Source organism: Protopterus annectens, chromosome 11.part0, assembly GCF_019279795.1.
Source record: "Protopterus annectens isolate FY-2018-M chromosome 11.part0, PAN1.0, whole genome shotgun sequence".
NCBI lineage: Eukaryota > Metazoa > Chordata > Ceratodontiformes > Protopteridae > Protopterus > Protopterus annectens.
The window spans coordinates 141,424,440-141,436,998 of record NC_056745.1 but is presented as its reverse complement, the minus strand read 5'-3'; the positions used below and the strand labels follow the sequence as shown (position 1 = coordinate 141,436,998).

The following is a 12,559-nucleotide window of genomic DNA, read 5'->3' as shown; positions in this document are numbered from 1 at the left end:
GGTACAAAATATACCGAACCTACAGACATAGCCAACATCCTGACAGACAGATTCAGTGCAAACATCTCCCCCCCTTCCCCCCCAAAGGAGCAAACACCTATCCCAACTGAATGTAACCCCCCTGACATCACAGATGCACAGGTGAAAGCTGCCCTATCCAAAGCAAAAAACACAGCATCTATGGGACCGGACGGTGTCCCAGGCTGTGTCTTACACGAGCTCCAAGAAGAACTGAACCCTCATATTAAGTCACTGTTCAAACTTTGCCTTACTACAGGATATGTACCCAAAGAATGGCGCACAGCTACAGTGGTCCCACTCCACAAAGGTGGTGCCACAACGGACCCCGGAAACTATCGCTCCATAAGCCTGACTAGTCTGGTCTGTAAAGCTATGGAGCTTATTCTCATGGAACTCATAAACAAAGACATTGGGAGCCTCCAGACACTGGACCCTACCCAATTCGGTTTTGTTAAGGGCAGATCTTGCCTCTTAAACCTAGTTGATTTCTTTGAAACCATTACCAAAGCCATAGATGAGGGCAAGGTAGTCCGCATAGCCTACCCGGACCTCGCAAAAGCCTTCGACACAATACCCCACTCGGGCATCATAAATAAGCTTACCAACTTAAATATCAACCCCTATATCACAAGATTGGTTGCAAACTGGCTCAGAGATAGAACCCACATGGTCAGAATCGCAGGTGCCATGTCCGAATCCAAACCAGTTACAAGTGGCATCCCACAGGGCTCAGTTCTGGGACCTCTCTTGTTTGGTATATACTTCTCTGAGGTTCAGGCTAACACGAGGGGATTATGGCTGACAAAGTTCGCAGATGACTGCAAACTGGGGGCCATAATCTAATCTCCAGCTGACACAAGCATCCTCCAAAAGGGTCTCACAGAGACGGATGCTTGGTACCAGAACCACGGCCTTAAGCTAAATGCTAAAAAGTGCATAGTCATCCCCTTTGGAAAAAACAAGGTGCCCACAAATTACCACATAGGTGGTAATCCATTAAGTACGGAAGAAGTAATTAGAGATTTGGGGACCAACGTAGATAGTAATCTCTCCTTTGATAATCACTTGGCCAAAGTGGTTAGAAAGACCTTCTATATAGCCCACCTTATCACGAAAGGGTTCGCATCTAGATCAAGAGAGGTCATTGTGCCCCTCTACTCGTCACTCATCAGGCCCATAATTGAATACAATGCCCCTTTTGGGATGTACCTTAACCGACACCTGCAGCAACTGGAGAGACCCCAAAAGTACCTCACCAAGAGGATCATGGGCTACAAACAGATGTCCTATGCAGCTCAACTAAAGAAACTCCAGCTCTACTCAGTTGCTTACCGTCTACTCAGAGGCGATCTATGCCTGACGTACAAAGCCATGTCAAACCCAGAATTAATGGACATGCTCCACCTCAAAAAATCCAAGTCCCTTAGAGCTACACGCTCCAGGGACCTAAACCTCAGCACAAAAATAAATAGGACATGCTGGAGGGACAGATTCATTTCCCAGAGGCTCCCCTCACTCTGGAATAGAATTCCAATTCATGTTAGACATAGCCCCTCGCTGACCCTCTTCAAGCGAAATTTGGACGCGTGGATGGGAAATTGCAAATTCACCCCTGGGATCTCTCCTGTGTCCCTGCTAGACAGAGGCACAGTAAACTAATCTTAAAAGGGTACCTTCTGTGACCTACTTTACAGAGGCACAGTAGGCTAATCTAATAGGGAGGCAGAAGCCAAATACAATCTGGCTAGGCTTATAAATGCCCTAGGGCAGATAGCCTAGTATCTACCTATGAACCTAATCTTATCATTTGTTTTTTAGGCATAGAGGCCTGAGCATGCGGCCTGGGTGTCAGTTTCTTAGGCATGGTTCGTGATTTTGGCCTAAATGAAGATGGAGGCATCAGTTTAATATGCAAGTCCGTATGCCTGAATACACCCTCAGAAGCCGGTGCCTGCACAGCGGTGCCAGACCCATCCAAAGTAGAGACATCCGCAGGTTCCACAGTTGAAGCATCTCGCGGCATACTGCACTCCAAATGGGTCTCAGTAGAGGCCTGCGAGTCAGAAGTAGCAGGTATCAGGGGTTGCGAAAGCGCTTCACTGAGTACCAACAAACTGGCGTCTGGATTAGGAGAAGCGTCATCGGCAGCTTTGGACCTCGGGGGCCTGTCTCTGTCTTTATCTTTGCATCTTTTTCTGAATCGCGGTAGTTGGATAGCTAACCGATGACATTTCTGGATAATTAAACCGAGAACTGAAATATTTAGAAGCGAAAATATACCGATGACGAATAGTGCGCTGATTAAATAAAGCACAAAACCGACAGCAAGGTATGTCGTGGTCAGGGCCTAGGCAAGGAATACAGTATGAATGAAAATCTTTGTGAGGTATTTGCTTTCCACAAGTAATGCAATTATTAACTTTTACTGACATCGGTAAGGAGCAAGAAAAAGTTTCCCCAACATGGTACTTAGCTTTATAGGTTCATAGGTTGATACTAGGCTATCTGCCCTAGGGCATTTACAAGCCTAGCCAGAGTTTGTTTGGCTTTCGCCACCCTTCTTAGATTAGTTGACCGTGCCTCTGTATAGTAGGTCACAGAAGATAGCCCATTTAAGGTTAGTTTACCGTGCCTCTGTCGAGCAGTGACACAGAAGAGATCCCAGGGGTAAATTTACGATATCCCATCCAAACGTCAAGATTCTTCTTGAAGAGGGTCATTGAGGGGTCTGTCTGACATGGATTGGGATTTTGTTCCAGAGTGTGGGGAGCCTCTGGGATATGAATCTGTCCCTCCAGCATGTTCTCTTTATTTCTGTGCTGAGGTTTATGTCACTGGAGCGTGTAGTTCTGATGGATTTGGATTTCTTGAGGTGGAGCATGTCCATTAATTCTGGGTTGGACATGGCTTTATACGTCAGGTACAGATCGCCTCTGACTAGGCGGTAAGCAACTGAGTAGAGCTGGAGTTTCTTTAGCCTAACTGCGTACGGCATCTGTTTGAGTCCATTGATCCTCTTGGTGAGGTACGTTTTGGGTCTTTCCAGTTGTAGTAGGTGTTGGGTAAGGTACATCCCAAATGGGGCATTGTATTCAATTATGGGCCTGATGAGTGATGAGTAGAGGGGCACAATGACCTCTCGATCTAGATGTGAACCCCTTCGTGATAAGGTGGGCTATATAGAATGTCTTTCTAACCACTTTGGCAATGTGATTGTCAAAGGAGAGATTGCAATCTACTTGGGTCCCCAGATCCCTAATTACTTCTTCCGTACTTAATGGATTACCACCTATGTGGTAATTTGTGGGCACTTTGTTTTTCCCAAAGGGGATAACTATGCACTTTTTGGCATTTAGCTTTAGGCCATGGCTCTGGCACCAGTTATCAGTCTCTGTGAGACCTTTTTGGAGGATGCTTGTGTCAGCCGGCAAGTCGATTATGGCACCCAGTTTGCAGTCATCTGCAAACTTTGTCAGCCATAGTCCTCCTGTGTTACTCTGTACCTCAGAGAAATATATACCGAACAAGAGAGGTCCCAGGACTGAGCCTTGTGGGACGCCACTTGTAACTGGTTTAGAGTCTGACATGGCACCTGCAATTCTGACCATGTGGGTTCTATCCCTAAGCCAGTTTGCAACCCATCTTGTGACATAGGGGTTGATATTTAAGCTGGTGAGCTTATTTATGATGCCCGAGTGGGGTATTGTGTCGAAGGCTTTTGCAAGGTCAAGGTAGGCTGTGTGGACTACCTTCCCGCCTATGGCCTTGGTGACTGTTTCAAAGAAATTGACCAGGTTCAAGAGGCAAGATCTGCCCTTAAAGCCGAATTGGGTAGGATCCAGTGTTTGGAGATTCCCAATGTCTTTGTTTATGAGTTCCATGATGATACGCTCCATAGCTTTGCAGACCAGGCTAGTTAGGCTTATAGAGCGTTAGTTTCCGGGGTCCGTTGTGGCACCACCTTTATGGAGTGGGACCACTGTTGCTGCACGCCATTCTTTGGGTACATATCCTGTTGTAAGGCTGAGACTGAACAGTGATTTTAAGTGATGGTTCAGTTCTTCTTGGAGCTCATGTAAAACGCAGCCCGGGACACCGTCCGGTCCCATTGATGCTGTGTTTTTTGCTTTGGAGAGGGCAGCTCTCACCTGTGCATCTGTGATGTCAGGGACGCTACACTCTGTTGGGATAGTCATTTGCTCATTTGGGGTGGGGAGTTTGCACTGAACCTGTCTGCCAGGATGTTGGCAATGTCTGTGGGTTCAGTGTATTTTTTGTCATTTTGCAATAACTCAGAGCATATCTGGGAGTTTCCACCCAGGTTTCTGACATAACTAAAGAAAGCCTTGTGATTATCTTTAGCGTCTTGTGCAATTTTTCTTTCGAAGCTAGCCTTAGATGATTTTATGAGGGATCGTAGTTTCTTGCTACTACTGATCAGAGTTGCCTTCCCTTTCAGAGATTTTGCTCTATCATGTAGTAGCTTCCTCCTTCTGTTGTACAGCTTATTTATGGCTGGTGTCCACCAGACAAGTCTCCTGCCTTTGGAGGAGTGTGTCTTGGTTTTATTTGGGATAGCACAATCCATGCATTCCTGTAGGTATCCATAGAATGCGTTTGTAAAGGATTCTGCAGTTTGGGCCTTATTTTCCACTGGTCCTGGGGCTTTGAAGGATTCCACCTCGGTTTTGAGACGTGGGAAGTTTGCTTTTGAGAAGTTTTTGACCATAGTTTCCTTTGCTGGGGGTGGGGACGGGATATGGATGTCCATAGTGATTAATTTATGGTCAGATCTTACCAATGAGGGGTATACTTCTGGTAATATAAGTTTAGTTGAAGACTTCGGTTCTGACACTCGAAAACAAAAATTTCAGGAGTCGGCTGACCGGCATTTGCGAACTGCTTCTGCTTCGGGCACTGCACGGCAAGAAAGACGGATGTAATGGCATCAGCTGCATGTTTTATACCTCTGATGACCTGACGTCATGGAAGAAGGGACAGCAACTGATGCAAGACCCAAGACTTTGTTAATCAGGCTGACTGAGGGCTACTGCAAGCAGATAATGCAAATGTAATGACTGCAACAGTGAAACACGAAGAACATATAGTGCTCAGTGATCAGGGTGACAAAAACTGCAAGGAAGCAGAGCTTGAAAAGGGGTTGTATGATGACCGTCATTCATTCATTCCTTCACTGGAGGAAAGGATACAAGTAGCTGTTCTGCCTATTTTCAAGCACCCAGTTCAGGTAAAACTTGAGCTGACGGTAAACATCCAGGGTGCAATGGGATCTCGCTCCACTAGCTTCCACCCAGACTAGAAAAAAATACAGACAAATACAATGGCTCTAGGATTAAGTCTGACACCACTTTCACAAGGAAAAATGAACTTATGTTATTAAACAGCTGATCTTTTGAAAGCTATACATAGTTTCCTATGCATGATGAGATCATGTGACCAGAGGTGCCGGTCACAGAGTTTAGCATTTTCTAAGACATAAACTTCTCCATCCCCAAATCAGTGAGTTTAAACTGGGTCTGGCAAGGCTATTAACTATGAAGTCCAGATCTCACATGCAGAACCCCCTTAACAAAAAGCTTATACAGCTAGTGATGTCCCATACCCCTGCCTTTTGCAAAGTAATTTTGGGCAAAAACAGTTTACAAGCATCTTAATCATTAAATAACCGAGATTTAAATATTAAAGGTGTCTGTGACAGGTTACATTCACTAGCAAACTAACTCACTGGGATACTGTCAGATACTGTTCTGACCAAATGGATTATCTCATCTACTAGGCACAGTGATCTTTCAAATGGAAGGATTCCTAACAAATCAGGCTAATTAGACTGATGGGTCTATAATTTCTGGGATCGGTGGACGCTCCACCTTTGTGCAAAGGAATGACAGTAGCTGTCCTCCATTCGGCTGGGATAAAGATGGTACTCGGGCTTCAGTTAAAAAGGGTACCTAATGGTGCTGCAAGTTCCTGCCTGAGTTCATGCAGGATGCAGCCTGGGATGTTATCAGGTCCCATGGAGGCTGTATATTTTGCCTTTGAGAGGGCAGTGATGACTTGCTCCCTAGAGATAAGGGGAGGGGGGCAGGTACTGGGGATGTCCTGTTTTACTGATGGGGTGGGGTGGGACAGAGGAGTGAAGTTTTTACTGAACCTGTCTGTCAGCAGCTTGGCTAGATCTACAGGGTTTGTGTATGTGGTGTCCATGACCACCGGTTCTGAGCAGATCTGGGTGCTTCCCTTGAGATTGCGGACATATGTGAAGAAAGCCTTATAATTGTCTTTAGTAGATGTGGCCAGTTTGGACTCGAAGTTTGCTTTGGAGGATTTCACTAGTGCTCTTATTTGCTTTTTCAGGCTAATGAAAGATTGCTTTCAATTAGACACCTGCTCTTTCTTGGTCCTGGACAACATTTTTTTTCCTTTTATTATAGAGTTTATTTATTATAGATGTCCACCAGACAGGTTTACTCTTCCTTGAGGAGGAGGATTTTGTCCTGTCTGGTATTACTGATTCCAAGCAGCTATATAAATACTCATATAGTACTTTGGTGTAAGTTTGGATATATGCGCCAGTTTCTGTGGAGGGGGAGGGGGCTGTGAAGCTGTTTATACCTTCGCTCAGGAAGTTGTAATCAGCTTTGAAGAAGTGTTTTTGTTTGACCCTAGCTGGGTGGGTCGGGGAAGATGGTGACTTCGAAAGTGACTGCTTTGTGGTCAGATCTTACCAGGGATGATGACACTGTCGGGATGCTGCAGTGGTTACTCATGTTGATTAATACTAAGTCCAAGATATTTTCACCTCTTTTGGGGGTGTCAACCAACTGGTCCAAGGCATTTGCATTGACGAAATCAAGGAATCTCTGGGTATTTGTGTTTTGGCATGAGTATTTCTCCCAACCTACAGTTGGATAGTTAAAGTTGCCCAGGATTAGAGTAAAGGGTTGAATCTTGATTGATTCAAAGAGGTCCAGATAAGTGCAGTGGGCATTGTGAGCCAGAGTTGGAGGCCTGTAGCTAGCTATGATTTGAATAGGGGTCTTGTCAGTTGCACCTGGAATATTTCCTGTGCATCATACTGTTTGACCAGCCCAGAGGTATGTATGTCTTTTATATATATTGGAACTCCACCTTCTTTTATTTTGCTGCCCACAGTTTGGGGTCTGAATGAATAACAGGATGAGTAATCTGGTATGACTGGGGTGGTCTACGGAGCTTTGAACCAGGTTTCTGTGACTGCACAAATGTCTGCTTCTTCCAGGGTTAAGAATGCTTTCAATAAGTGCAGCTTCATGTTTAGACGCCTAGCGTTTAGTAGCATGACTTTTAATTTACGTTTTGATGAAATTTTCATGTTGGTAGTTTTGACCTCATGGCATTGCCTAAAAAAGCCACTATGGGGGAGGCAAGAGCCTTTGGCAGGAACCTGAAGCCCAAGGGAGACAGATGCAGGCCATCTCTGGAAAGGCATCATGGCTTGTCAATCATGTCATCCCAGGCTGTCAGGTACTGGATCCCCTTTAAATGACAGCAGAAACTAAGCCAGTTGTTAAAGTCAATCATTTTCTGTTTGTATTGAGGCATCATTCTGGGTGACGGTAGAATGCTGCTCAAGGCTAGGGACATGCCTGCCTGGGACACATACTTAGCAAGCTCGATAATGTCTCTCTCATTATAGTCCAGGGAGGCACGTCTCAAGTCATTCATTCCAACATAGACTATGACAGAGTCATAGCAGTACCTGTTGAGAGACTTGAGTGCATTGGTGATGTGGTGGATTCGAGCACCCGACAAACAACTAACCATAACTTTCTCCTTATCCAGCCTAGTGAGAGGCACATCTGTGTGTCTCACAATGCAGTCTCCTATGACCAATATGTTGGGTTTATGTTTAGGTGTTATTGGCTGGGAGACACAGGTGTGTGGACTATGTGTGGTGTGGTGGGCAGAGGAGTTTGCATGCATTTATGCCTTGGAGGTCTCTTTTGTTTGGGTATGCTTTTGTTGAGGGCCTCCGCATATGTGGGAGTGTGTTGTGTATGTATGGTGTTCATGTTGCCAACCTTCTCAGTGCCAGATATACTGGTTTGTGGGGGAGAGAGCAATGACACTAGGTGCTTGATGCATTTGCATCTCTCACAAATTGTGTTCCTAGGTGCTAGTAGTAGAGGGTTGTCCATGTACATGAGGCAGTTGCTGCACTGTCTCAAGATGCCCATATCGACCAGACTGGCAGGAGAAACTGTAGGAAATTGTCCATCCATATTTGTCAGAAACTGAAAGAGCTAAAAGGGTAAAGGGAGGAAGGTCTATGAGTAGTACTACTAGATGGGCTACTAAGGGAAAACTTGTAGCTGGAATAACTCAAAAAGGGTTCAAAACATGCAGCTGAAGCTCTGGATGCCACAGACCTGTATCTAGAATATCCTACTCAATTATAAGGTTAAGAACTCAGTAAGAAAAAACTCACAATGAAGCACAGATTAATCACTTATAATCAAAAAAATAGAAATCGCAGTTTGAAGAAATACATTTAAACAGCAATGAAATGCAGTAAAGCAGTAGATAGCAATGAAATGTAGTTAATCAGTAGACTGTTTTGAAACAGTAGCTCACAAATCACAGCAGTAACACAGCACAAATAAAGCAGCAATTCAGTAGAATACTGTCATCAGTGTAGTGAGGCTACCAACAAGCAGTAATAAACATGGCAAACTAAATGCAGTTGAACTCCTAAGCACAAGCAGCAAAATGAAGTAAAAAGAGGTACAGTTTTTTTTTTGTTTTATTTTTCTTTTAGTAGAAAGTGAAGAGACAGAAGATAATGAGATAATTCAAGGTTCAAAAACTAAAGGGGTGGGCCTTTACTAAGTTCTCACTATAAACAGTAGAATGAGCTGATGTAAAGTGACTGGGGGGAGTGCCCAGAGTCAACTTTATACAAGAGGTGGGCAACTCAAAGCCATCAACACCTAAGACCACCACAACAGCTGGGCAAGTGGGTGGGACAAAAAACAGAGCAAATAAGTACAACTGGTTTAAAACACTAGCTATTAAAGGCAGAGAAACAGAAACCAGCCCAATTATCCAATCAAAAATAACAATGTTGCATGAATGCTTTTTAGCTAGATCCAACTATACTGTTTATTTCTGCCACAAAAAAAACAGCTAAGGCCTCTCTAGACAAAATATTTCACTACAAGCTCAAACGGTCACAAACAGTAACAGATATTCAGCTCTAACAGACAAAAAAGGAGACTAAAACAGTTGCACAGATATACAGTAAAACAGAAGCGCAGAAACAGTTGAGAAGAAGCACTTATCGTTTTCCAGTATCACAGCACAGCACTGCAGCTTTGAACAGCTTGAGTAAATAAGTACAACTGAGCACTGGTTATTAAAGGCAGACAAACAGATACCAGCCCAATTATCCAATCAAAAATAGTGTTGCAGAAATGCTTTTAGCTACATCAAACTAGACTGATTCTTTCTGCCACAAAGAAAACAGCTAGGCCTCTCCTGGCAAAAGATTTCACTACAAGCTCAAAAGGTCACAAACAGTAACAGATATTCAGCTCTAACAGGCAAAAACAGGAGACTAAAAAACAGCTGCACAGATTACAAAGACATACAGTAAAACAGAAGTGCAGAAACAGTTGAAAACAGAAGTACAGAAACAGTTGAAAATAAGCACTTATCTTTTTCCCATATCACAGCAGAGCACTGCAGCTTTGAACAGCTTGAACAAATACAGGACTTCAACATGGGAGGAACTTTGAATTGCTAATAGAGCTCCAACAGTTTTAGGGCTATCAGTTCCTTTTCAATATCTTTATCTGACCTGGATGGTAGCTGAATAAGGAACATGGAATTCACTTCTTTTCTTTGTCACATACTTATTCTTACTACCAAAAGTTTTTGGCTGGATATATCAGAAAGGAGATTCTGAAAAACAGACATTAGAATTTGGCTAACCAATATTTCAATATTTTCTCTGATCAACTGCCGCCTGTGCATTAGTCCGTTGGAACCTTGTTTACATGGAATATAATGCTTAGCATAACTTTAAAGTTTTGTTGCATAAATATGGGATCTCGTGTGAAAAGCTGAGATAATATTTTATGAATGGAAGATCTGAGTCATTGATATACATCCAAATGCTCAAGCAGGCATAAGTACCTACGGCTGCAGTACTTACAGAGTACATCGTGACCAAATGTCTTAAAGTGCAGCTTTTTAAAGTTAAGTGATTTTAGCTTGGTATTTAAAGAACTCATGTTCATTCAAAATCAGCCTAGTTTATGAGCAGACTGGAAAAAGTTTGCTATCTTTTCAGCAAAAATTTTTGAATAGCACTAATGTCATTAACCATATCTTGTGCAGCTTTAACTAAAGATGTTATTTGCCTAAATTTGCTCATCACTGAGTTTGTCCATGAAGGAAAACAGTTGGCCAGATGGAGAAATGTAACTGGCTGAAAGTGTTTATGTAACAACTGCTGCTCAAGGAAAAAATAACAGTTTGTGTGTAATTAAATATTAGCAGGTTGTGGTAACAACTCACTAAGAAAATTAAATGACAGATTCTTTGATGTACTGGTTACAAAGACAGAGGCTGTGTTCTTGCTGTCAAAGGTAGAGTTTGTTTTAGAGATGGTGGATTAATTCTAGAAATACTGTTGTTTTGTATGTCATTTTAAAGGTCCATTTTCTAAGTCAAGTGCTGTATGAACTAAAAGCATGACATTATTCTGTGAGTTATGATCAGAAAGATTTCTGCTGTCTTTATTCTGGTATACTGAAACAGGGATTTGCTTTCAGACAAGAGTCCAAACTTTTGGATTTCCCTGATACTAGGATAGAATCAGCTGCAGAAGAAGGCAAAGTTTCCTTTGTTATAAAAGTCCCACAAATAGTGAGATCAACTGATAATAAATAATTTAGGAAGATGTTGCATATTCAAGCTTTTGTTTAAGCAAAACTGAACGCTGGTAGCCAAACCCTCCAACTACACCAGTTCAAAACATCTGGTACCTTCTTAACACAGAGAACAGTTAGGAACACCAATGTCCTCATGTAGATCTGTTGGAATGATCTTGCTTACAGAGAGGTGAATTCTCGGCAACAGACATATTGCTGGCAATTCTCTACTGAAACTAAAATAAAAAGTTGTAATTGGAATAAGAGCATTCTTCTCAAACTAGTTGCTTCTGTTACCTGTAAATGCTGAGCCAACACCACTAAGAGGGACTGCACATATCTGCACCTTTCTGAGTATATAGTATGTAGTTTAATGGTAGGACAGATTAGGGGTCTGCGAAAAAACATAGCTACAAAAACTTTTACCACTTAAACCTTTCATAACTTATTCCAATATGATACAATTAAAATATGCTTGGGTCAATTCCACTGCAATGAACTACATGAATTTGATTTCATGGTATTATGAAACGTGACAAGAAGAAAAATAAAACACTGTATTTACACTGTGTTTACTTACGAAGAGGTTTTGCTGTCTCTGGACCACTTTTTTATCTGAGAAAGCTTATTTATGAGAAATATACCCTTTCCCTGAGCCTTTCCACAGGGTTTCATAATCCAAGTGCTTGATGGGTTTTTTCGAAATTCTTCAACAAATAAATTGTAATCTGCAGGAAGCATGAAAGTTACAGGAACAAAATCTAAAAAAAAAAAAAAATCAAATGAATGAATGGATTAATAAAATAATAAAGTAATAAATAAATAAATTAATTAATTTCTAATGGTATTATCTTATAGAAACATCTAAGTGCACTGAATACTGGACTCCTTAATAGTCAAAATAAAGTCATGCAGTGAAAAAGAATGCACATATGCTTTCATAAGACTTTAAATAATTAAGAAATAGATCAGTTTAAAAGCTTGGAATATGCTGCATCCTTTTGCATCTTCCTAGAGCCTCGTGTCTTGAGGTTGAGCTCAATATATGCATACAGTTTTCATGTAACTCATTTGCATTTTTTAAATAAAGCAATAATACATGCAGGATCATATCACCTATACAAAATATGAAGGAGTCACTTAAACAATGAAAATGTAACGATCTTAGGTAAAGTGGCTCCCCATAACAATAACATGTTAATTAATCTGTACATAAGATTGCAGATCAGTGTCAGTCTCTCCCAAGGTAGGTAAAGTAACTTTAAGGAATTAAATATAATAACTGCTAAAGAAGTTAGGGGCTTAATCTGTGTCGCACTTTAATACACATTTTTTCCCTTTCTACTCTCTGTAACTGTATAGGATTCACAAACAGTATTACCTTACCTTCTTCTTCACTCACTGCACTACTTTATTACAAAAAAATAACTTTGTTATATTAATTTTAACATGAGTAGGATCAATCATCTTTTTCTAAAGCTTTAATCACATCACCCACATGCAGTAAATAATAATTTGTTAAAATAAATAACATTTGCAAGTGAACACAAAGGCACACCAGACTATATATGTAACGTACATCTGTTTGAGATGCTCACCAG

At 41.8% G+C, this 12,559-nt stretch overlaps 1 protein-coding gene across 2 annotated transcripts in view; it reads right to left on the bottom strand.

The window, feature by feature from the left end:
* TTLL1 (tubulin tyrosine ligase like 1) overlaps positions 1–12,559 on the bottom strand; it is a 932,005-nt gene that overhangs the window by 740,206 nt on the left and 179,240 nt on the right. For both annotated transcript variants that reach the window (XM_044087529.1, XM_044087530.1), the window contains exon 3: positions 11,539–11,719. In XM_044087529.1, coding sequence (XP_043943464.1) covers positions 11,539–11,719 — 181 coding nt within the window. The remainder of the gene's footprint in view (positions 1–11,538; positions 11,720–12,559) is intronic.